General features: G+C 49.5%; 1 protein-coding gene across 1 annotated transcript; it reads right to left on the reverse strand.

The window, feature by feature from the left end:
* Positions 1-5,759: 5,759 nt before the first annotated feature.
* LOC135886516 (ribonuclease-like) lies at positions 5,760-6,200 on the reverse strand. Its single transcript, XM_065414249.1, has one exon. The coding sequence runs from the start codon at positions 6,198-6,200 to the stop codon at positions 5,760-5,762; it is 441 nt and encodes a 146-aa protein (XP_065270321.1).
* Between the last annotated feature and the right edge of the window lie 17,762 nt (positions 6,201-23,962).

Below are 23,962 nucleotides of genomic sequence, written 5' to 3' on the forward strand. Positions count from 1 at the left end.
GAGCCGGGGGACCACCCCGGCAGAGGGCTGAGGAGCCGGGGCAGGGTAGCCCCAGAGGCAGCGGAGCCCCGGAGAGCAGGACGCAGGCCCCGCACGACAGCACCCCGCCCTCTATGGCCCCACTGCTGCTGCTGCTTCTGGCCACCCTGCCACAGTCCTTGGGCGGCTTGGGCCGCTTCGCCCAGCCCCGGCTGCAGCGCTGGGGGGGGTGGCCACCCTGCGGCAGCTGCAGGTGTCTCCGTGTGCCCCGTGGGGTGTCCCCCAGCCTGAGTGTCCCCCGCTCGAAGCCTGCCCGGCCCAGCCACAAGGTGTGGGTGCTGCTCCCCCGCGGTGCGAACCGCAGCAGCCCCAGGGCGCCCCCCGCGCATGACGCGCTGCTGCTGCCAGGGCTGGCTCTAGGCTTTTGCCGCCGGAAGCACACAAAAAAAATGGCCAGAATGCTGCCCTTGAAAATGTGCTGCCCCAAGCACGTGCTTGGTTTGCTGGTGCCTAGAGCCGGCCCTGGTTGGGTCATTACAAAACCTAAACTTAATTTCCCCAATACTGATTTCTCCCTACTGCTACTCACACCTTCTTGTCAACTGTCTGTAATGGGCCACTCTCTTACCACTTCAAAAGTTATTTTCCCTTCCTTGGTATCCTGCTGTTAATTGATTTATCTCATTAGACTGACCTAACACTTGGTAAAACACCCCCATCCTTTCATGTATTTATACCTGCTCCTGTATTTTTTACTTCATTCATCTGATGAAGTGGGTTATAGCCCATGAAAGCTTATGCCCAAATACATTTGTTAGTCTCTAAGGTGCCACAAGGACTCCTCATTTTTTTTTATTGTGAACTCAGTGATGGTCTGCAAGAGGAGGTCTTTAAGATCTGGCAATTTCCTGCCATATCCTTGGCAGACCTGATTGAATTAAGTTTAAGTATCTTCCGGGTCCATTCTATTCAACAATTGATTTGTGTGTTATGATGGGCCAGGACTGTACAAAGCCGCTCGAGGGGGAGATGGGACAGATGTGAGACCTGTGGGTTCTAAGGATTACATTGTCCAATGTATAGTGCTGGGGAGGAGCTGATGGTCATGGTACATGTAGGTACCAATGAGATAGGGAAGGATAGGTGAGAGGTCTTGGAGGTCAAATTTAGGCTGCTAGGTAAGAGCTTGAACTCCAGGCTCTTCATGGTAGCATTCTCTGAAATGCTTTCAATCCCACACACAGGGCCAGTCAGACAGGCAGAACTGCAGGGTCAAAATGCATGGATGAGATGATGATGCAGGGAGGAGGGGTTTAGATTTATTAGGAACTGGGGAAATTTTGGGGAAAAGGGGATCCTATACAGGAAGGATGGAACCAGATTGCTGGCACTTAAAATTAAAAAGATCGTAGAGCAATTTTTAAACTAAGTCTTGGGGGAAAGCCAACAAGTGCAGAGAAGCAAGTGGTTCGTACAGAGACATCCCTTGGGGAGGATCTATTAATGGAGATTCTCTATGTCCTAATAAGGAGGAGAGGATGGAAGATGATAAAATACAGGTAGGATCTGATGAGAAACAGTCAAATGAAAAGACTCCCATTCAATTACATCATATAATGGGAAACAGCTAAAAAGTGACAAATTTTTAAAGTTCTTATATACTAATTCCAGGGGATGTTGTGAAGGCCAAGACTATAACAAAGTTAAAAAAATACCTAGATAAATTCATGGAGGATAGGTCCATAAATGGCTATTAGTCAGGACGGGCAGGGATGGTCAGGGATGGATTAACCTTTTGTGGGCCCTGTGCCAAACATATTTGTGGGCCCCCATGGGGGCAATGTTGCATGGCGCAGGGGGTTCAGTCCCCAGAGCGAGGGGACAGCCAGGGGCAATGGGGCATGGCATGGCAGGGGTGGCCCCACTCCACCCAGCCCAGCGCGAGGGCACTATTTACAAACCAGCAGTTGCCAGATGCACAATGGTCCACCCAGCCCTATGCTGCCAGCATGCCCCTTCCCATCGGGGGTGGGCCCATGTCGTGCCACGCAGCCCCCTGCCCAACACTGGAATACCCCCCCCCCAATTCCCTATGGCCAAAGCCCTTCTGGACTCACTATGCCCTGCACCCCCCCGACCCTGTCACAAATGCACAGCGCCCTGCACAACACCACAACTACCCAGCACCCCACACAGAACCGCCACTCCCTAGTGCCTCAAGACACAGAGATCTTCTCTGCCTCCTCACAGCCCAGCACCCCCACCCAAGCCCTTTAGAGACCCACTCCCCGATGCCCTGCCTCCTGGGCCCACTCATTGGCCCTGCTGGGTGGTGACTGGGTCTGCCGTGCTTAGCTGCCAGTGTCCTGGGGTGGGGAATCACTCCGGCCCTTCGGGAGAGGCGCAATCAGCCAGGCCAGGGCCTGCCCCACCCGGGCTCTCTCAGGACCCACTTTCCTGAAAGGGCCCAGCCAAGCCCCCCACACTGATCCTCCCCGCCAACTGGCCGAGACTGGCCAGGCTTCTGCATCAGTCCCAGGTGGCTCAGCTCCAGGGAGACAGGTGGGGCCCCACAGGTGGTGGGAAGCAGAGACTGCCTGGAGCCAGAGGTGCACAGGGGTTCAGCCAGGAGGCAGAGAGAAGTTGGCAGGTGGGGCCAGGAGGTGGAGAGGAGCCCTTGGCTGGCCGGTGGGCAGGCCGAGAGGAGCAAGTGGTGGGCAGTGTGTGTGTGGGGGGGGGAGCCAGCGGGCTGGTGGGGTCTCAGAGCACAGTGCAAATGGAACAGTCTGGGACCCCTTCTGAGCATGGGCCCCGCTCCATGGCACCACTGGCACCATTGTAAACCCAGCACTGGATGGTGTCCCTAGCCTCTGTTTGCCAGAAGCTGGGAATGGGCGAAAGGGGATGGATCACTTGATGATTGCCTGTTCTGTTCATTCCCTCTGGGACACCTGGCATTGGCCACTGTTGGAAGACAGGCTACTGGGCTAGATGGACCTTTCGTCAGACACAATATGGCCGTTCTTTTGTTCTTATGTTCTTAATGTTCCAGACAGAATGGACTTTTGGAACAACAATTGTTAAGTGGTTTTCCTGGGGGATTTCTAGGAAGGGTGAATACAACTTCCCCATGTCTGGTTAGGAAAAAAACGAGCTATTGGTAGCTACACCCTGAATGGTGGGTCATTATCTGCTGATTGCCTGTTATGTGAGGCCAAGATCAAAGACCTGTGCTGTATAAAGGAAAAAGTAAATGATTCTTTGTTCCTAATTAGATACACTCACAAATTTGTAACCATGTGGAAAACCCAATTGTGGGTTTTGAGGGACTGACGCCTACCAGAGCCCAGGGATGGAGCTACGGGTAGCCTCTGGTACACTTTGGAGCACACGTGTCCGTTCTTTTATTGGCTTTAATGTTTTCTCTGTAATGCTTTCATCTGAAGAATAAATGAGCTTGCTTACCAAAAGCTGTGTGGTAATGTATAACTGTGGGCCATGACACTGGTCATAGTCTCTGGAGAGAAAGCAAAGCGCAGACGCGGCGTTAGGCAGTCTGGCTTGCTGGGGATATATCAGTGTAGGGAGGGAACTGTGTACCCCCAGTGAAAAAGCCCCAGTGAGGAGGGAGAGACACAAGTTTCTACCTAAGAGGGCTGACAAGGGATAGGATAAGAGCTGGCCTTTGGGGACACATGGGACAAGAAACCAAGACAGTTCCTCGCAGCGTGGCTCCAGGGAGCCCTGGCTTTGCCAGCATGTTTTAACCATTGGTCCTCTATGCTATGGGGAGAACTTTCACATTGTGTGAGCCACTCAACTAATAAACCTTATTCAGGTTTGAAAAAGCTGAAGGGTGTCACTGCAAACCTGAACGGGTGCATCAATCCCTAAGAGGGCAAAAAAGTCTCAGAACAGTGTGTCTATCTCATCTGGATGCACTGGGCAGATCTCATGCTGTGAAACTTAGGAGCTGGAGCTGAAGGCTTGGTCTCGGAAGCGTTGAGGCCAGGAGGTCTGTCTCGCCAACTTAGCGCAGTCCACACTGGCGCTTAGATCGGTGTAAGTTACATAAGTTATACCAAAGTAAGCGCTAGTCAGTGTGTACAAACATGAAGAAGTCTGCAAGGAGCAGGGTGGTGATAATGAGCCAGGGATGCATGACTGCGGCTTGACTCACTGGGAGGAGAGAGACCATGGGAAGCCCTGCTTGTCAAGTCCATTAGTCTCTAGGAGTACAAGTCTCACTTATAGTGTGTGAGGTCTTGGATTTAAATCCCCAGTGAATGTAATTTTTTTACAAGGTGGAACAATAGTGCAAATTGCATGCAGGAAGAGGCTGGAGACAGCGAGGATCAGAGGGTGGCAGGCAAAGGCACCCAGGGTCAGAGTGATTTGGAAAGTCCTGGGAGGAATGCCAATTTGTGGTGTCAATGGAGAGCTGGAGTGAGTTGAAGAAGCACAGAGGGGTCAGGATTGGGGTGTCAAAAGCCAACAGGAGTTGGGGTCCATTACGGACTTCTGCTTTTTGGGTGACACCTTCCTCGCAGTCTCTACATTCATCCCTGGACCCCTTCATACAATGTTCAGTGAGTGGCAAAGAGGGTTTACAGAGATGAGATTGGAACCCGTGTCCCCAAACAGACTAGAACCTACCGCGTCCATCTTAATCGCTCAGCCTCCCCGGCAGCTGGAGTCTCCACTGGTTTTCGCCCTGTTGGTCTAACGGGGGATTCTCACCATGGGTGTGTGCAGGCAACAGTTCAAATACTGACTAATGGGTGATGCTGCTCAGCAGAGGGTGAGGGATGCAGTCACTGCCACTGTATCTCTGAGGCAAGCAATGCATGGGACACAGGTGGGTCCCAAATCCTTCCCTTTGTGTTATCTCCTCCCATTTCACTCTGCTGCCAGAGCCACTGCCCCTCCAATTAGCCCCTCTCTCCCCACTGCTCCCACCCACTCCCATTATCCCCTCTCGCACACAATGGTCTCAAAACAGCAGAGATTATTATTTGTATCAGATGGCAAGTCAATGCACCAAACAAGAGCAGGGCCCCCTTTGTGCCAGGAGCTGAACAGATTCCAGATGAGATCAGGGTCCTATTTTGTTGAAGGTTGCAGAGATCCTGATAGCCAGGGTCCTCCCTTCTCTAATCCACAAGACCACACTCCCCTCCCAGAACCGGGACAGAACCAAAAAGTCCTGATGCCCAGCCCCCCCTTGTCTAACTCACTATATCATGTTAACTCCTAGCAGATTAGCTCAGGAACAGAAGAAGATATCAGGGCTCCCAGGTTCTATTCCCAAAAATGTGGTAGAGGTTGTTGAAAGCACAGAGACTCTCCCTGGAAAAGAACAACACATTTCATGCACACACCGGTGATTGCTTTGCGGGTATCAGTTTATTGAGTTTAGGAAGCAAAGAAACTTGCAGACAAAGGGGAAATGTTCCAAAATAATGTGGAGGATAATGACACATAGCAGTAAATTGTGATAAATATGAGGATTAGCCATGATCAGAATGAACACGCAATAACAGAAGGGTGACAGTGATGGCTATTTCTAAAGGACATGTTTTTAGATGGTTGTTTGTGGCAGAAGGGAGTGCAAGATGGGGAAGGGGTGGTTATACTGTATAATGGACACTAGGGGTGGAGACTCATCAGCAATCAGACCAATGTTCAGAGCCGGGTGAGGAGTGGGGTGTGGTGGCCAATGTGGAAGGGACGGGGTGGGATTAGAGGAAGCTGCAGGTCCCCCCTCCCCCATCTGCTCTCTACACCGAGGGTCGGAACCTAACAATCCGCACAAGGCGCACAGGGAGCTTATTCCTACAGAAGACGACAATTCGGCGGGTTAAGGGTGTCTCGGTATAAGTGCTTCCGTCCGCGTTAAGTTTGCAGACGGTGAGCCTGAAGCGACGGATGCTCTGACGTTGGTTGCCAATGGAGGGTCTCCCGCCCGTAGTGCAGACGTTGTTGATGACTGCAATGCGCGCGTGGATGAAGATGTTGTTCTTCTTGGCTAATCCCCGAGCACGTGTTTGCAGGTCACAGTAAGTGGTGTTGGTGGTGGCTTGGGTCTTTGGGTTGTCCCAGTGCCGCCTCAGGAATCGGTCGTTATTCCAGGACTGGGACTGCCCACTGGCCAGAGCTAGCCAAGCCCCCAGCAGGACAAAGGACAGCAGGAGCGTGGGGTAGGATCCTTTGAGAGCCATGGCCGTGTCTGGATCAACCTGCAGTGGGGAGTGGAGGAGATGGATGGAGGCAGCGCGGGATGAGGATCTGCCTCTTCCATGGAACCTCCTGGGCCCAAACCCCTTCCCCTATCCCATTAACTCCTCCCACCCCACTCTGCCCCCAGAGCCCACTACCTCCCATTCCCCCTCCCACCCTGCTCAGGCCCACATGCCTCGAAATAGCAGAGTCATTACAGAAGAGCGAGAGCTCTGCTATTGTTATGGTAAAGACCAACCCAGGGCCCAAAACTAAAATAAAAAAGCCAGGATGTATGGCTCCACTCTCCCCATGTCTGAGGCATTTCTTACTTGTGGGAAACATAATCTGAGCACAGCAGAGTATTCAGAAGTTGATGAAACTATTTCTGAGAAGAAAATAAATGACATGTGCAAATACTCGTTGAGAGGGGATGGGTGCAAGAGTGGGTTGTAATAGGGGAAGAGGGGTTTGGATCTGCAGTGAGTGTATTTGGGAAGGGTAAATGGGCATGGGTGGTAGGGGAGATTAGAGAGGTTGATGGCTCAGATAAGGAGGAGGGGAGAAGATGAGAGGGAGAATGTGAGGGGTAGCAGAGGAATTTGAGGGGTTTAGGGTGGGGGGGGGCTGTCAGCCCTGAATTATCCCCTTCTGTCATAAGTTCATGGAGGATTGGTCCATCAATGGCTATTAGCCAGGATGGGCAGGGATGGTGTCCCTAGCCTCTGTTTGCCAGAAGCTGGGAATGGGCGACAGGGGCTGGATCACTTCCTGGTTACTTGTTCTGTTCATTCCCTCTGGGGCACCTGCATTGGCCACTGTCGGAAGACAGGATTCTGGGCTAGCTGGACCATTGGTTTGACCCAGTACGGCCGTTTTTATGTTCCTGGATTTGGGAGACCCTGCTCCTCTGGTGGTGTATGAGTCCCTCTCCCTGCCCTTCCATGTGAGCTGGGATCTAGGCTGGGGGGAATGAAGGTAATACAAATTTAATCTCTGAAATCCATCATGTGAATAGCTTTGATACACCTCGCCCCTGGGTGGGGTGGGGCTGTCAAGGTGAGTGGGGGAGGGTCCTGGTTTGAGATGGGAATGGGAGGGAGGATGAAAATATTGGTTGGGGGGCTACATGTTGTGGGGAAAAGGGGGCAGAAAGAGAGAGATACACCAGTCTTCTCTTACACTCTTGATGTTACTGTTTCCAGCATCGAATACAACTTTCAAGGTTCTGGGACACAGATAGGCTCAGAAGGAACAGATTTTTATCAGTCAATGTGGGCAAATGTCAATTTCACCACCCACACGCAAACTGGCAAACAAATATTCCCATCGAGAATAATCTAAATGTACCAATAGGCAAAGTAAGATAAATGCTGCTTGACAACTTAATTAGAGGAAGAAATCCAGTGATTTATTTTTGAAATTGGGTTGTAAGAAATGGATAACAATTGGATGTTAGGAAAAGCTTTGGATATTAGGAAAAACTTTTTCACTCGGAGGGTGGCAAAGCACTGGAATGGGTTACCTAGGGAGGTGGTGGAATCTCCTTCCTTAGAGGTTTTTAAGGTCAGGCTTGACAAAGCCCTGGCTGGGATGATTTAGTTGTGTTGGTCCTGCTTTAAGCAGGCGGTTGGACTAGATGACCTCCTGAGGTCCCTTCCAACCCTGATATTCTATGATTCTATGATTAAGTGAATGAATAGTAAAAATAGGCATGATTCGCTGATTTAAGAATATTTACTTTGTATATTTTGACATGGAATGCTGGCAATTTGTGACTCAACAATTACAAATCTTTAACTTCCATGTCGTGTCTTAGGTAACTGTCTAAAGCCTCCAGAATTTCCCATGGCTGTGAAAACGTAAATCGATAAAAATGTTAAAAAACACTTTAAACCCCATAATTTTGCACAACTGTGAATATTGAAATAGATATTAACAGAAAAAAAAGATAAAAATAAATATCGATATTATCGGTCTAAGTTATAGGAACTGAATTGTGCCAAGCCTAGATGTGGGCCATGGATGAGATTTCTTACACCGGCCCTGTTAACAACTCCACAGTTATAACATATTTAGGAAGGATCAAGCATGCCAAAGGGGAGGGAGAGGGAAAAGATATTGCCTTTTTCCAAGTCTCTGATAACTCAGAAGGAAATGACCTTGAAGGTTAATGGATCAATGTCCTGGCAGATAAAGCACAAGATGGGGTGGGCATTAGTTGGTGTCCGCTACAGACATCAAAAACACAAGGGAAAAGGAGGTTCACCTCTTTAGCTATCTAACTATGACATGTAGGGCAGTGACTCTTAGGCCTCAGTGGTTTAGGAGCCAAATTAGTGATCCCAAAAAAGCCACAGAAGTGTGAATTCATTGTTTAATTTACTATAGTACTAATCATATTTAAACAGTATGACAGGGAAATATTTAGTTTTTTTATACAGCTATATTATTCTCACAGCAAATAAGTTAATAACTTAGTGCAAGTTGATAGCTTAATTGGTTGATAACATAGTGACAGCATCTTGCTTGGTTAATAACTGAGATTAGTTAATAATTAAATCACAGAGTGTTTTAATAGCATGTGCTGCAAAGAGCCACTGGAGAAACATTAAAGATCTACTTGCAACTCGCGAGCCACAGTCTGAGTATCACTGCTGTGGGGGGAAAACACTGAGATCTTGGGGGACTTAAATGTTAGTGAGATATGTTGGAGGCCTCAATCTGTCAGAATGAAAACATCCTTGGAATTTCTAAGCATTACAGCTGACGATTTCCTAACTCAGAAAGTGTTGCAGCCTCCATGGGGGAAGGCTGCGTTAGACCTCGTCCGAACAGATACACAGGAACTCACAACAGGACAAAAAGTTGATGGTAGCTTAGATACAAATGATCATGACTTGATCACATTTATAATGCACAAGCAAAATAAAGTTCACGCTGGTAATAAGGAAAACACCCAGGCAAGTTTGGACAAAGCTCTGCCATGCCCGTAACACACACACTCCCACACTGCCTCGTCACTGCACCTGCCCTGGGCTCAGACACTGAACCTGGCCAAACTCCACACCTGTGAAATTTAACCACTTTGTCCCCTCTTACAGCCCCTTCACACATGCACCCAGGAGACCCCCTAAACCTTTACTTCCCCCTACCGCTCATCAAATTCCCAACCTGCCCCATAGCCCACCTCACTACTGACCATCCCCAGTGCTGGGCACTGCACAGACCCTGACCAAGATCAGAACTCCATGGTCCCAAGCACTGCAAAGCCCGCAACTGAGATCAGGGCCCCCATTGTGCCACGTGCTGCAGAGATCCCAACTGACATGAGGGTAGCACCCTCCTCTATCCCACTGTTCCCCATTCTCCTCCCATAGAAGAGCTAGAACCCAGGAGTTTTTACTCCAAGCCCCCCACACACCTGCCCCGCTCTAGCTGCCTCATGCTGCCTCCCGGAAACAAACCCTGCAGTTGCAGCCCCATGTGACATTTTTCTCTCCTCTGTCCCAGCTTGTGGAATCTCCTGCAACTTACCCAAGTCCTTGTTTTTTAGCTGTGAGAGTGATGGATCCCAGCCTCTGCTGAGCTGAACCTCACCCTGATCCTCCTGCCTGTCTGTGCGTGGATAATATAGAGCCCAGCTAGACATGGTGTGGGAGGTGTGGGAGTGAAAATCCAGTAAACAATTCGGTCAGCAGGACTTCCCAATATCTGGCAATTACAAGCAGTGGCCCAGCAGGCAGAGCTTGGGTGGGGAGCAAGCAGCATGTGTCCTGCTAGACACCTGGGCTCCACAGAAACATCTCAGGGTGTGTCTACCCAGCAAGCAAAGGTGTGATTTTAGCATGGGTGGGTACAGCCATGCCAGCTTTAATCCAGCTAGTGTGGATAACAATAGCTGGCAGCACAGATTTCACCATGGAGTAGCTGCCCCAGTACCAGCCCGTCAGGGAGCCTGGTAAGTTCTCTGGTTCCCACCCTGTGACACCCTGGCACCCCAATATTCATCATTGTCATTTAATTAGGATATGTTTTGCACAAAGTATGCCCTGAGAGGTATCATTCTAAAAGTCTGGATCTGCTAGACAGTAATATCTCATTGGATTGTATGTGCTATCATCATATGTGAAATTATCAAGTTTGGCTATGCATGTGTTACTGAAACATGTTGTGAGGTTGAAAACACCTACAAGCAGCCTTTCAGGTACAACAGTAAAAAGGCCAAACAATGTTAATGGCTTATTGAGGAAATGCACACAAGCACAAGGATTACCCCAGGAACTGGGTACAATAGAATCCTCTCAGAGATAGCACTGCACAATGGGAACTGTTTGACCCAAGTCACTGCAAAAGAGATTTCCAGCAATTGGGAAGAAGATATAAAAGGGGGATATGACATCATGATGGTACCTCACTCTCCCTACAACAGCACACCTGGAAACACCCGAGGAACAAAGACTGAACTGGGGGAAGTGCTGGTCCCAGGCTAAAGGGATTTCTAGCCTGTGTATCAAAACCTGGGAAACCCAAGCTGCAAAGCAAAGGCAGCTTGTGCCTTAAGAATCTGCCAGCCAGTTTATCACTCAGGATGAGAATTTGCTAATTCATATCCTACCCATCTAGTATATTAAGCTCAATTCGCGTTTTTGTTTATTTACTAGGTAATCAGCTTTGATCTGTTTGCTATCACTTATAAACACTTAAAATCCATATTTTTGTAGTTAATAAACTTATTTTATGTTTTAATCCAAACCAATGTGCGTTTGACTAAGGTGTCTGGGGAAAATCTCAGCTTGGTTACCACAAGTGTGCATGGTCCTCTTCACATTGAGGGAGAGGAGGACCAGGCATTAAACCCATAAACTGGCCAGATTTGACCAAGACAGGATGGTACTGCTCTGGGGTCCTAGGCTGAGAAGCTGGTGGTTAGAGATTCTGCATGTGACTGCAGCTGGGTGTATCCCTACCTGTGTGAATGCTGGTGAAAGTGCAGGCTTGGAGGGTTTTTCAGCTTGTCACAACAGCACAGTATGAGAGGGAGCTCAGGCTGGTGGGTCAGAGGGCTTAGTGGTACCTCAGTCCCAGGTGGCACCCCGGGGGGAACCCGTCACACACCCCATGCCATGAGACCGTGTGGCCTGCCCTGAAGGAAGTGTGGGACCCCTTGTGGGTCAGGGTCCTCCAAGGGACTGTTCCAAAGCTGGGGCATAGCACCGACACTGTGAATCTGTGAGGGTTTGTAGCGAGCAGGCGGACCCTGAATGCACCAGCAGTATAAGTGACTCGCCACCGTCAAAACAAGGCATGTCAAAGGAAGCAGCAAGAAAATGGCATGAAGCCAGCCACTTAAGAAGAGCATCACAGAACTGTCCAGGGAGCAAGGGTTAATCACTGGGAGGTTAAATAAGGTGCAGCTGATTGCCCAGCTGGAGAAGGATGATCAGTCCAAGAACCAGGTTCCAGACCAAGGCGGGGTCCCGAGAGAGTCCGAGAACAATAGACAGTGGCCACAGCACCAGCAGGACATCCTCATGGCCCAGATCCCTATCGCCAGAGTTGGAACAGTGAAAATTGGAGCTGGAAAAAAGGAAGGTCGAGCTGGAGGAAAAGAGATGAGAAGACAATGAAAGGATGCGAGCTATTGAGAGAAACAGCGAATGCATGAAGGAGAGCAGTGAAAGCAGCAGGTTGAACAGCAGGAAAAACAATGACAGCCAGCACTGGACACAGAGAAGCAGAAGAGGAAGAGGTCCCACAGATTCATAGGTGGGGAGAGACCATGGGAAGCCAATTCTGCAGCAATCCTGGTTACCAAATTGTTGCTCCAGTTTAAGAGGGGGAATATAGAGGCTTACCTCACTGCCTTTGAGATGGCTTGCAGTTTCAAAAAGGATGATCCTGGGAACCAGCTCCGCTATCTCACCCCTTTCTTGGTCCCAACGCAATAGAGGTGTACAGCTAGATGAACGGTGTGGATACTGGGGAATCTGGACAGTTCAAAAAGGCTTCACTGCTTCAGTTTGAATTGACTTCTGAGGTATACAGAAAAAGGTTTACGGGTGCATGAAAGACTAGGGATGTGACGTATGTGGATGCTCCCATCCTGATGGGCTGTAGACCACAAATGTGGTCAAGGTGCAGACATCACTACACTGGAATGTTTATAGGAGCTGCTCAGGTTAAAGCAATTCTGTGATATCTGTCCCCATGAGCTTGACATGTGGTTAGTGGACAGGAAGCTGAAGGATCTGTGAAGTGAAAGCGGGTTGGCAGATAAGTTTGTGGACAGTTCCTGGCAGGGAGAAGGATGGGCTTTTCCCCTTGTCCTCTTGCACAAGGGAAAGGCTGATAAATTCAGGGGACCTTCTTGTCTACCAGAAGATACCTGAGTCTGAGGGGGTAGAGGAACGGCCCTCACCATCTCCATGCAGGGCAGGAGATCAGAGTCATGTTGCCTCATAGCACCAGGCCTCACCAGACCCTGGGACACAAGATCCTAGAGATATTTCTGGGTTAGGACCAGCTTTGCGGGGGCACACACCTACCTGGATCGCCCCAGCTGCTCAAGGGGTCACTTCCTACCCCAACTGAGGTGTAAGGGCCACACGCTGCAACCAAGATGGATGACACATGCAGGAATGTGAATTTATTGCTCCCTGGCTGACAAAGTGGAGAAAGGAGAGGCAGGGTACCATCCCAGTTTTAAACCCAAAGGTTTATGGGGTGGCAATAGAGCTCGGGGCTGCATGAAAAGCCCCCACGTACACCCCATGTGTCATCTCTCAGACCAGACCTAAGGGAGGATGTGAAACTACTCTGTACCATGCTAAGAAAACTGAGCTTTCAGGATCTTGAAAGAGCCTGGCAGGCCAGCTATCAAGGGGATGGGAAATAGGTTTGGGCATATGTGAATAACATCTGTGGGTGACCCTGCTCAGTTCTGTCTGGAAGGGGGAAGAGACGTGACAAATTGGGAATTTTCTGTAATCTTTTGATGAACAATATGCATGGCAGTGATGTACCTGACTAGGCATTGATATGCAGAGGATGCCAAAGGGTTAGATGCTACTCATGAGGCAAGCAGGAGAAATGAGGCATGAGTATCACATAACCAACTAGTGTGGAATGAATGGGTTGCTAAAGTACTGGCCGAAACTGACCCATATCTAGAAAGACAATGGGGGCCCTAGAGACCAGACAATTGATACCTATCTATGGACACCTCCAGGTGGCAGAACATTGTGAACTCAGTGATGGTCTGCAAAAGGAGGTCTTCAAGATCCGGCAATTTCCTGCCATATCCTTAGCAGACCTGACTGAGTTAAGTTTAAGTATCTTCGGGATCCATTCTATTCATGAATGGTTTGTGTGTTACGATGGGATGGGATTGTATTAAACTGCTCGAGGGGAAGATGGGACAGATATGAGACCTGGGGGTTCCAAGGATTACATTGACCAATGTGCCAGACAAGAATGTACTTTTGGAACAAATCTTAAGTGATTTTCCTGGGGGATTTCTAGGAAAGGTGAATGCAACTTCCCCACCTCCATTTAGGGAAAAAATGAGCCATTTGTAGCTACACCCGGAGCAGTGAGGCCTGTTATGTGAGGCCAAGATCAAAGACATGTGTTGTATAAAGGAAAAATTAAATTGTTCTTTGTTTAGGCAGTCTGGTTTGCTGGCGATATCACAGTGTAGGCAGGGAACTGTGAAGCCTGAAAAAGCCCCAGTCAGGAGGGAAAGACAAAAGTCTCTACCTAAGAGAACTGAAAGGGGGCTAGGATAAGAGCTGGCCTTTGAGGACACATGGGACAGAGAGAGGTAACCAAGCCAGTTCCTCTCAGCATGGCTCCAGGGAGCCCTGGCTTGGGCAGCATGTCTTAACCTTTGCTCTTCTCTGCTAAGCGATGGACTTTCAGACTGTGTGTGCCACTCGACTAATAAACCTTACTCTGTTTTCAAAAAGCTGCAGGGTGTCACCGCAAACATTTGCAGGGGCGCACTGATCCCTGAAGAGGGCAAAAAATCTCAGAACAGGGCATCTATCTCATCTGGATGCACTGAGCAGAGCTCATGCTGTGAAACAGAAGAGCTGGAACCAGAGGCTCGGTCTTGGAAGTGTTGAGGCCAGGTGGCCTATCCTGAAGGAAGAGTGGGACCCCTGAGACTGAGAGATGAGTGACATAAGTTATTTCCTCTTGGGACCAAAACTAGGACTGAGCTTTCGATGTGAATAGGTTGGGTTGGGTTGGAGTTTTGGCTTGATCTCCCATTGGCTCTAGGCAAGGGAAGGAATGTGTTATGTTGGAAGAGACATTTGGAGGAATGCATGCAGACATACAAGACACAAAAGCACACAGGAAACAATACCGGAGACAGACAAGGCTCCGACTGACACAAGCAAGAGACCTAACTACACAAAACACAAACACACCAACAAAAGACACAGATACATGCAAGGCAGAAGAGGAAACATGCAAGATGCATTCAAGCAAAAGGCACATAACCACAAAAAATAAACACACACACAAAAATAAATGTGAGACATCGCAACACTCACACAAGCAATGGATTGAATACACAAAACCAAACACAAGAAAAATGCACAGGACTGACTCACACAGACACACACAACACAAACAAAAGACACAGGAAGATGTGACACATAAAAGCAAGAGTTTGGTGTTTTCCTGTTAGGGCAGTGAATACCAGTAGAAAGCAGCTTATATTGCCAGGCTTATTGCCGTCAACAGAGAGGAATTAGCTATACTGGTATAAAGCATTTTTATAGTGGCATATCTCAATCACACGAGGGGTTATATTGGAATAATAACTATATCAGTACAAAAAGTGTGCTCCATCCATCCTCACAATACTCATCTCTCTCTCTCCCCCTCCAACAGTCCATCCCTATACACACCCATCTCTCTATCTACTTACATTTATGCCCATCCCACTGTAGGAGTCTCTGAAGACTAGCAGTTACTACAGGACCGTGGGAGGTTGTTATTGCCATGAGCATTCCCGTCAGGTATAATTAAAGGAGCCCTCAGGCTGGGGATGAGGCCACCAGGCAAAATTACCTTGTAGATCAGGAGTCTAGGGCTCATATCTTCTTGTATTCTTAATATCTTCTGAACTAGATAATGTCCTAGTTTCACTTAGGAGATCATGTTGGTCCCCATAAGCTTTCATGGGTAAAAAACCTCACTTCTTCAGATACATGGAGTGAAAATTACAGATGCAGGCATTATATAATGACTTAGAACAACGCTTCCTCAGCTCTCGTCCCCTACCGCCCCTCCTCTACTTGTGCTACATTGATGACATCTTCATCACATGGACCCACGGAAAGGAGGCCCTTGAAGAATTCCACCTGGATTTCAAAAATTTCCACCCCAACATCAACCTTAGCCTGGACCAGTCCACACAAGAGATCCACTTCCTGGACACTACAGTGCAAATAAGTGATGGTCACATAAACACCACCCTAGACTGGAAACCTACTGACCACTATACTTACCTACATGCCTCCAGCTTCCATCCAGGACACATCACACGATCCATTGTCTATGGCCAAGCCCTAAGATAGAAGCGAATTTGCTCCAATCCCTCAGACAGAAACAAACACCTACAAGATCTTTATCAAGCATTCTTAAAACTACAATACCCACCTGGGGAAGTGAAGAAACAGATTGACAGAGCAAGACGGGTACCCAGAAATCACCTACTACAGGACAGGCCCAACAAGGAAAATAACAGAACATCACTGGCCCCGGCAGGGGGCTGAGGAGCCAGGGCAGGGTAGCCCCAGAGGGAGCCTGGCAGCGCCCCACCCTCTATAGCCCCACTGCTGCTGCTGTTTCTGGCCGCCCTGCCGCAGTCCCTGGGCGGCTCGGGCCGCTTTGCTCAGCTCCGGCTGCGGAACTGGGGGGCGGCCGCCCTGCGGCACCTGCAGGGGGCTCCAAGCGCCCCGCGGGGTGGCCCCCAGCTCGAGTCGGAGCCTGCCTGGTCCAGCCACAAGGTGCGGGTGCTGCTCCCCCGTGGTGCAAACCGCAGTGGCCCCAGGGCGCCCCCCGCGCACGACGCGCTGCTGCTGCCAGGGCTAGCTCTAGGCTTTTGCCACCCGAAGCAACAAAAGGATGTCCAGAATGCCGCCCCTGAAAATGTGCCGCCCCAAGCACGTGCTTGGTTTCCTGGTGCCTAGAGCTGGCCCTGATTCCAGCAGCAGTTGCACCAGTGCCAAATACATAGGTAAAATAACCTCTTTGCTCCTATTTGAGAGTCACCTGTTTATGATCCAAGAATCCCATTAGTCCTATTTGGCTGGGAGCTCATGTTTAGCTGATTATTCACCACAACCCACACTCCTTAGCACACCCATTGTTGTACCAGGGCAGAATAATTGAATGTTAATTACTTCCAGTAGTCCTGCTTCTACAATGGGTTTGGGTGACAGGTGACCTTTCCTTGCTAGCAAATGGCTGATTCAATACACAATGAATCACTATGATTCAATTCACAGAATCACTCAGAATTCATGTGGTTTACATGGACAGATTCCAGAAATATCAGCTGGGCCAGTATGGAAGAACTTTTCCCTTGGGGGGAAGTTTCTGTGAGTTAGAGATTGTCTTATCCATTCAAACAGGGTAGAGGCTCGGTGTTAGATTAATAAATATATTTTAAGGCTTCAAGGGACAATAATATTACTGTATTCTTTTCTCCTGCATCACAAAGATCAGAGAACCTCACCCAGTGATTTCGCATCAAGCGCATAGACGCATAGACGTTAAGGTCAGAAGGGACCATTGTGATCATCTAGTCCTGCACATTGCAGGCCACAGAACCTCACCCAATCCCTCCCGTAATAGACCGCTAACTGCTGGGTGAGTTACCACCATTTACACTAGTTCAAACCTGCAAGTGACCCATTCCCCATGCTGCAGAGGAAGGTGAAAAACCCCCAGGTTCTCTGCCAATCTGACCCGGTGGAAAATTCCTTCCCAACCCCAAATATGCTGATCAGTTTTACCCTGAGCATGTGGGCAAGTCCCACCAGCCAGACACCTGGGAAAGAATTCTCTGTAGTAACTCAGAGCCCTCCCCATCTAGTGTCTGATTACTGGCCATCTGGCCAAGCCTAAGAATAGCTTTTCAGAAAGACCCTGAGTCTTGATCTAAAGATGCTGTGACGGAGAAACCACCATGTTCCCTGGCAAATTGTTCCAGGGACTAATTCCCTTTGGTGTTAAAAATTTGTGCCTTTCTTTCTACTTGGAATTTATCTAGCTACAGTTCCCAGCCATTGGATCTTGCCCTGCCTTTGCAAGGCTGAAGATCCCTCTGCTATCAGATATCTCTTCCCCATGTAGGTACTTAGAGACATTGATCAAATCCCCTCTGAGCCTTTTCTTTGTTAAGCCAAGAGACCAAAACAAGCCTCTCCCTAATCATCTAGCTATAATGTGTCCAAAAAAATATAGAAGGAATTGAAGTTGGGGGGGAACAAATGCTGCAGGTCTCAGGCTGCCTCTAGCAAAATGTCCTTGGACTTTCTCAAAATTATAGATGATAATTTTCTAGAAAAAAAAAGTATTGCATTTTCTGCAGGATAATTCTATATTCGCCCTGATTGTGAAACTATAAATTAATTGATCACCAAACTAAAAACTAAGAGCAGCAGTTTGATTAAGGGAAGCAATATCTAGGTTATGAAGTGAGCAGCTGGGAAAATGTTTGTTTGTTGGTCCCATGCAAAATTTTGATTATTCGGCCAAAAAAGCAAGGAAGAGCTTGTCACAGCACATGAACAAACAAACCCTTGTCATGAAATGACTATTAAACGGGGACACTGGCCTGTTTTTGTGCACTTAGCATTTTGTCAATTCCCCTTAGTCCTGACCTACAGCCCCCTGCTCTCCCAGCCCTGGGTCCTCACCCCCCAGCACTGCAGGTGCCCCTTAGTCCCAACCTGAAACCCCACCATCCACTCCTCCCCATGTAATACTGCATCTCAGTGATGGATCATGCCACCGTTGGAGCCCCTTAATGGGTTCAGGCTTGGCCTGGTTCACTGTGCCAAGACTAGCCATGTTTGGGGTGTCCAGGACAGCCCATTGTCCATCTGTGCTGCTGGGGAGCATGCTGTGCTCTCCACAGGTCTTCTCATACAGAGCACCACAGACTCAGAAGTCACTGAATAGTTCAGGACTATGTAGCTGTTTTCTAAATCCAATCTGGCTTGTCTTGCCCACATGCAATCAGTATATATAGATTTGGACAATGAACACTGCTTCTTCTCTTATGGCTGTCAGGCCATCATGATTTTGAAAGCACGGCAGAAAGAGAGGGGGAGAGAGAGATACACAACCAAACACAGTGAGAGCTCAGATTTTGCTAGGCCCCTAAAGGATTTGAATGCCATATAAATTAGTGGGAAATTGAGTGTCTAAATCCCTTTGATGATTTGAAGATGGCAGTCACAGCATAGGTATCCCTTGGGCTGCAGTGCTATCAGCACTGGAAGAGAGGAGATTAGCCAGCTTTCAGTAGATCAGCCCTACCGCTGAACATATTAAAAGTAGCCCCACAAGACTTGAACTCGCAATCCCCTGATTGCCAAAACTAGTCCTCTGATGACAGAGCATGGGAACGATATGCTTATGTGCCCACTGGAGCGGCAGCAAGTGCTGATGTGATGATAAACATAGCTTAGCCTGGCATCTAAGCAACATATTATTCTTTCCCTGCAGGATAAGTGTGATTCTCTGAAGGAAGAAGAGCCTCCATTGGATGCCATTGGGTGTCTTCGGATTGGATGCCTTTGGATATTTTTGAGAGGCAGAAATGTGTCCTTGGAATTTTAATAATGAAAGAGAAAGAGAGAGAGAGAGAGAGAGATGGGTAGGGACACCATGAGAGAGAGAAAAAGAGAGAGAGAGGAGTGGTGCAAATTATTTGCTTTTGGGACCAAAGCCAGATCTGGAGTTTTCATCAGGAACAGGTTGGATTGGGAGCTGGGTTGGAGTTTTGGCTTGCTCGCCCATCAGCTCAAGGCAAGGGAAGAAAGGCGGTATGCAGAAAGAGACACTTGGAGGAATGCACTCATGTACACACACAAGACATAAACACACAGAGGAAACAACACCGGAGCCAGACAAGGCTCCAACTGACACAAATAAGAGGCACTGCCACACAAAACACAAATGCACTGACAAAAGATACAAATGCACACCAGAGATGAAAGAGGAAACTATGCAAGATGCACCAATACAACCCACACAACACAAACAATCACACACAAATATCACATGAGACATGCAAAGGATTCTACGACACAAAACACACACAGAAGGTCAGCAGGCTTTGGGCTATGCCCTAGCCCCTGGGGACAGAGACTTTAGCATGCCAGGGCCTCCAAGATTCTGAGACTGAGCCTTCAGTACTAGCGATCCTGGCCCCTCCCTGGCTCCCTGACACGAATCCAGCCCAGCCGGACTCCTGGGGAAGGCTTTTTCTTTACCCCTTTGGGCACCTGGCTCTCCGTGAGCATCTGCAGTGACACCAGGACGCCTTTCCAAACAAGGCAACACCTTGCACACAGCATTTGAAAATCCTTAGGTTAGCACAGAGATGCAATGGTTTAGAAAGAGTCCAGCCTGGCCAATGTCAGGCCAGGGCTGCCTTGAGCCATCCTGCTGTGTAAGCCATCTTGGCTCTTTCCTTGTCTGTCCCCTTCATCCTGGGTGAGCATCTTTCCAATGGGCAGCTTTTAACCCAGCCACCTGACACCTGTCCCGTTTGTCCTCCAGCTGGGCCCTTTGCTCTGCTTCCCTGCTGAAGAGTGGGGTGGGGGAATCTCCTTCTTCCTGAGTTATTGGTTGCTTGGTGCGAACACGCCAACCATTGGGGGTCCGTTTTCTCTCTGAACCCTTCATGGATGTGCGTTGGTTTCAGCCAGTACTTTACTGACCCTTTCCTCCTGCCACAGACACACACGCCTCATGTCCCCTGCTCTGCTGCCAAGAGCAGCAGAAAGAGAAACTGAAGCACGCAAAGGAATCATACAAATATTACCAGAAGTCCCACTTCATCACATCTCTTCCCACTATGAGACAGAACTAAGCAGGGTTGCTTTAAGCAGTGAGCAGGGATAGCTCAAACCCACACATGTTATCTACATATGCCCCAACCGATTTCCCATCCCCTTGGTAGCTGGCCTGCGAGGCACTTTCAAGATTCTTACAGCACAGATCTGAATCAACCAACCATATAGCTGGCATAGCGCAGGACACAGCAGTTTCACATCTTCCCTTAGATCTTGTCTGTCAGATGACACTGGTGGAGTGCACATGGGGAATTTCCATGTGCTTTTTTGCTCCCTCTCAAAACTTTAGATTTGAAACTGGGATGGGGTCCTCCCTGCCTTCATCTGCCAGGGCATGAGAAGGGCAGCGAAGCCACCTTTCTCCAAGGGTCAGCCGACTCGGCTGCAGCCTGGGGCGTCCTCCCTGCTCGGTTGGGCTAGGGAGGGTCTCTGGTTTCCCAGAGGCTGGTGAGGCAGGTGTACAGCCTACTCCCCAGCACTGGCAGGCCCCTCTGCAGCTGGGTGTCTTCCCTGGTGCTGTTTGGATGCCAGGGACCTATTTGGGGCCAACCTGTTGTCCTCACCTCCAGGAGGGAGTCTGGGTGTTTACACCTGAGCCGGTGTGACTCACCTGGCCTGCGTGGGGACAGGCGGAGGCCCTTTCTTCGCCCCCTCAGAACCAGTGTCGGCTCACAGCAGGTGCACGGATGTCCTGAGATGAGCAGCTTTTCCCTTGTCTGGCAGAGAGGGGGAAAACATCCCCCTCATCCTCCCCACCACTTACCCCATTTGCACAGGGGCTAACGCCTCCAGTCTCAGGCCCCTGGCTCCCTGTCAGTGCTTGTCCAACCTCTTAGCTTTGACTGGGAGAAGGACTGGGTTTTGTGTGAAAGTGACACAGCTGTTCCCAAGGAGGATGTGGTACAGAAGGCCCTGAAGAGCAAGCCACTACCAACCCCCCTGATCCTCCCAGGATCGGCATGAGGATCTGAGCCATAGGTTGAGGAAATGGCTTCACATTTGGCCCTTAACCCAGGTCAGTATTTGATGGGCTTGCATCACACAGGGTTAGAGAAGGGTTCTCTCCACCCCAGGTGTTTCTCCCCACTGACCACCACCATGTGCTCCCACTTGGAAGCAGAAAAGTCTGAGCCCACGAGAGTACAAGTGGACACGTGCACGGGTGCCTGGCATGGGAGCCTGTCTGCTGGTGCACCCTATGCCCCAGAGGAGGCTTCCTCTGAAAGTTCAGTCCCACTCTTCACTCAAGCTTCAGGCTGCCTTGGCTGGACAGAGGGTGCGTGAGCCCCCTGCTACTCAAACCTTGGACAGTACAACCACTTACGACAGGTCATCCTATAGATGTTGCACCACAAGTCTTTGGAGCTCCTCAGTGGGGGTCTCCTGGGGTTGGCTACCCTCCCCACACACTTCGGCTTTACAAAGACCCCACTGCTAAGCCAGTCCCTGTTGGGTCCTTTTTCGTAGCTGGACCTACTGTACACAAATTGATTCACCAATCGGCCCACCTTACATTAACCCTTAGGTGCTCGATCCACAAACCACGCTAAGCTCAGGGGGCCATATGTCACAGACTTGCTCTAAACCCTTCAGGTCACATGACGATTCTAGGATAGTGATCCCAGCCATGGGGTTACTCATTTATGGGTGTGCCAATCTCTACACATGCCACCCCCTTGTTCTTGTGCACACCCCAAAACCTTATCCTAGAAGCCTCAGGTGTCAATGCAAACTTAAGCAATAAGGCTCTTTTGGAGGGTTCATAATTCCCACTCTCAGTCTCATCCAGTTGGCTATAAACCTGAATGATTCAGGGACCCAGAAAGGCAGTGAGATGACACAGCCAGTCTGCAGGAGGAATCTGGTAGGACTTACAGCCCTTCTCAGAGTCGCTGTAGCATCTAGATCTCCCCCTTCTTGAAGGGGGCCAACAATTTAGCACCTATGTCCCCTGCAGTGTGGGCATCTGGGGGTCTCTCCCTGCCCACTCTTTTCCTCCCTCTGCTTCTCCACATTCAGTTCCTGCTTCTCCACATTCGGTTCCTGCTGTTGATGCTTTCTGTGATCCTCTTGTTCCTTTTCGCTAATCACCAGGCCTCTATCTCCCCACTCTGTTCCTCCACACAGAGCCTGTTTGCACTTAGCTCTAGCCTCTGCTGCTCCAGCTCTGGAGATGTGGAACTGGGCCATGTGGAAACCTGCCGCTGTAGTGGCTACTGTGGCTAATGCCTGAGTTGTCCTCAGATTCTTGCCTGGTCTGAACCTCAGCTCCTGGCCTGATCCTCCTGCTCCAGCCATGCAATCAGCTGCACCTTGTTTAACTTTCCAGCACTTAACCCTCTCCCTCTGCACAGTTCTCCGATGTTCTTAGAAATGTGGTTCTTTTCTTGCTGTTTCCTTTGACTAATCTAGTTTTTGCTGCTGTGAGCAGGGCTGCCCAGAGGATTCAGGGGGCCTGGGGCAAAGCAATATCAGGGGCCCCTTCCATAAAAAAAAGTTGCAATACTATAGAATACTATATTCTCGTGGGGACCCCTGTGGAGCCCGGGGCCTGGGGCAAATTGCCCCACTTGCCCCGCCTCTGGGCAGCCCTGGCTGTGAGTCACTTATTACAACACATTCCTCTCGCGTTCAGGATCCAGCTGTCTGCCACCAGCTGTCCTGGATCTCCAGGGTCTGGTCTATGCCCCAGCCTGTGATCAGTCACTCAGGAGTGACCCCTGTTGTGGGCCGAGCCCCCCGCCCCCATGACTCCAAAACTGGGCTTAGCAGTCCAAGGACCCATGTCTCTCTCCTTAGCTCCTAGCCAGCAGCAAAACCAGCTGATCCAGATTCCTGAAGGAGTCTTGTTCTTTAGCCCTACAGAGCGCAATGTTCTTAGTGAGCATTTGCATCGGCACCAGGCAGCCTTTCCAGACAAGATAGCAATCTGTTACTCACCTGGCTGCAGCATCTGAAAGTCTGTAGCTTAGCACAGAGAGGCAGAGGATTAGACAGAACTGAGCCTGGCCAATGCCAGGCCAGGGCCCCCTTAAAGCCATGCAGCTGTCAAACCCACCTCGACTCTTTCCCCATCCCTACAGCCTTCATCCCCAGTAAGTGTCTCTTAACCCAGCCACCTGACACCTGTTCCCTTTGTCCCCCAGCTGGGGCCTTTGCTCTGCTTCCCTATTGAGCAGTGGGGATGGGGGAATCTCTTTCCTCCTGCTTGGTGTGAACACCCTGACCATTGGGGTTCCCATTTTCTTTCCCAATCCACCACTGACATGGATCGGTTTCAGCCAGTCTTTCAGTGACCCATTCATCCCGCCCCGGACAGTTTCCTGACACACACACCACATGTCCCCTGCTCTGCCCCCAGAGCAGCTGTTTAACTCTTTACAGTAGGCATGCAAATCACAGAGGGAAACTTGAGCATGCATCATAAAATTATTACCAAAATTTCCGCTTTGTCACACAAGGCAAAACACAAAACAGACAAGACGGACTCCGACAAACACACACAACCCAACTGTGAGACATGGAAAGGAAGAGTTTGGTCTTTTCCTTCTTGGGCAGGGAATATCAGTAGGAACATGCTTACGCTGGTAGAGGTTATTGCCATCAATAGAGGGGAATAAGCTATACTGGTATAAAGCCTGGTTCTACTG

This window comes from Emys orbicularis, chromosome 12 (genome assembly GCF_028017835.1).
Source record: "Emys orbicularis isolate rEmyOrb1 chromosome 12, rEmyOrb1.hap1, whole genome shotgun sequence".
NCBI classification, from domain to species: Eukaryota; Metazoa; Chordata; order Testudines; family Emydidae; genus Emys; species Emys orbicularis.

Coding starts and splice junctions, on each gene's coding strand:
- LOC135886516 (XM_065414249.1), bottom strand. CDS start 6,200: ATGGCTCTCAAAGGATCCTACCCCACGCTCCTGCTGTCCTTTGTCCTG.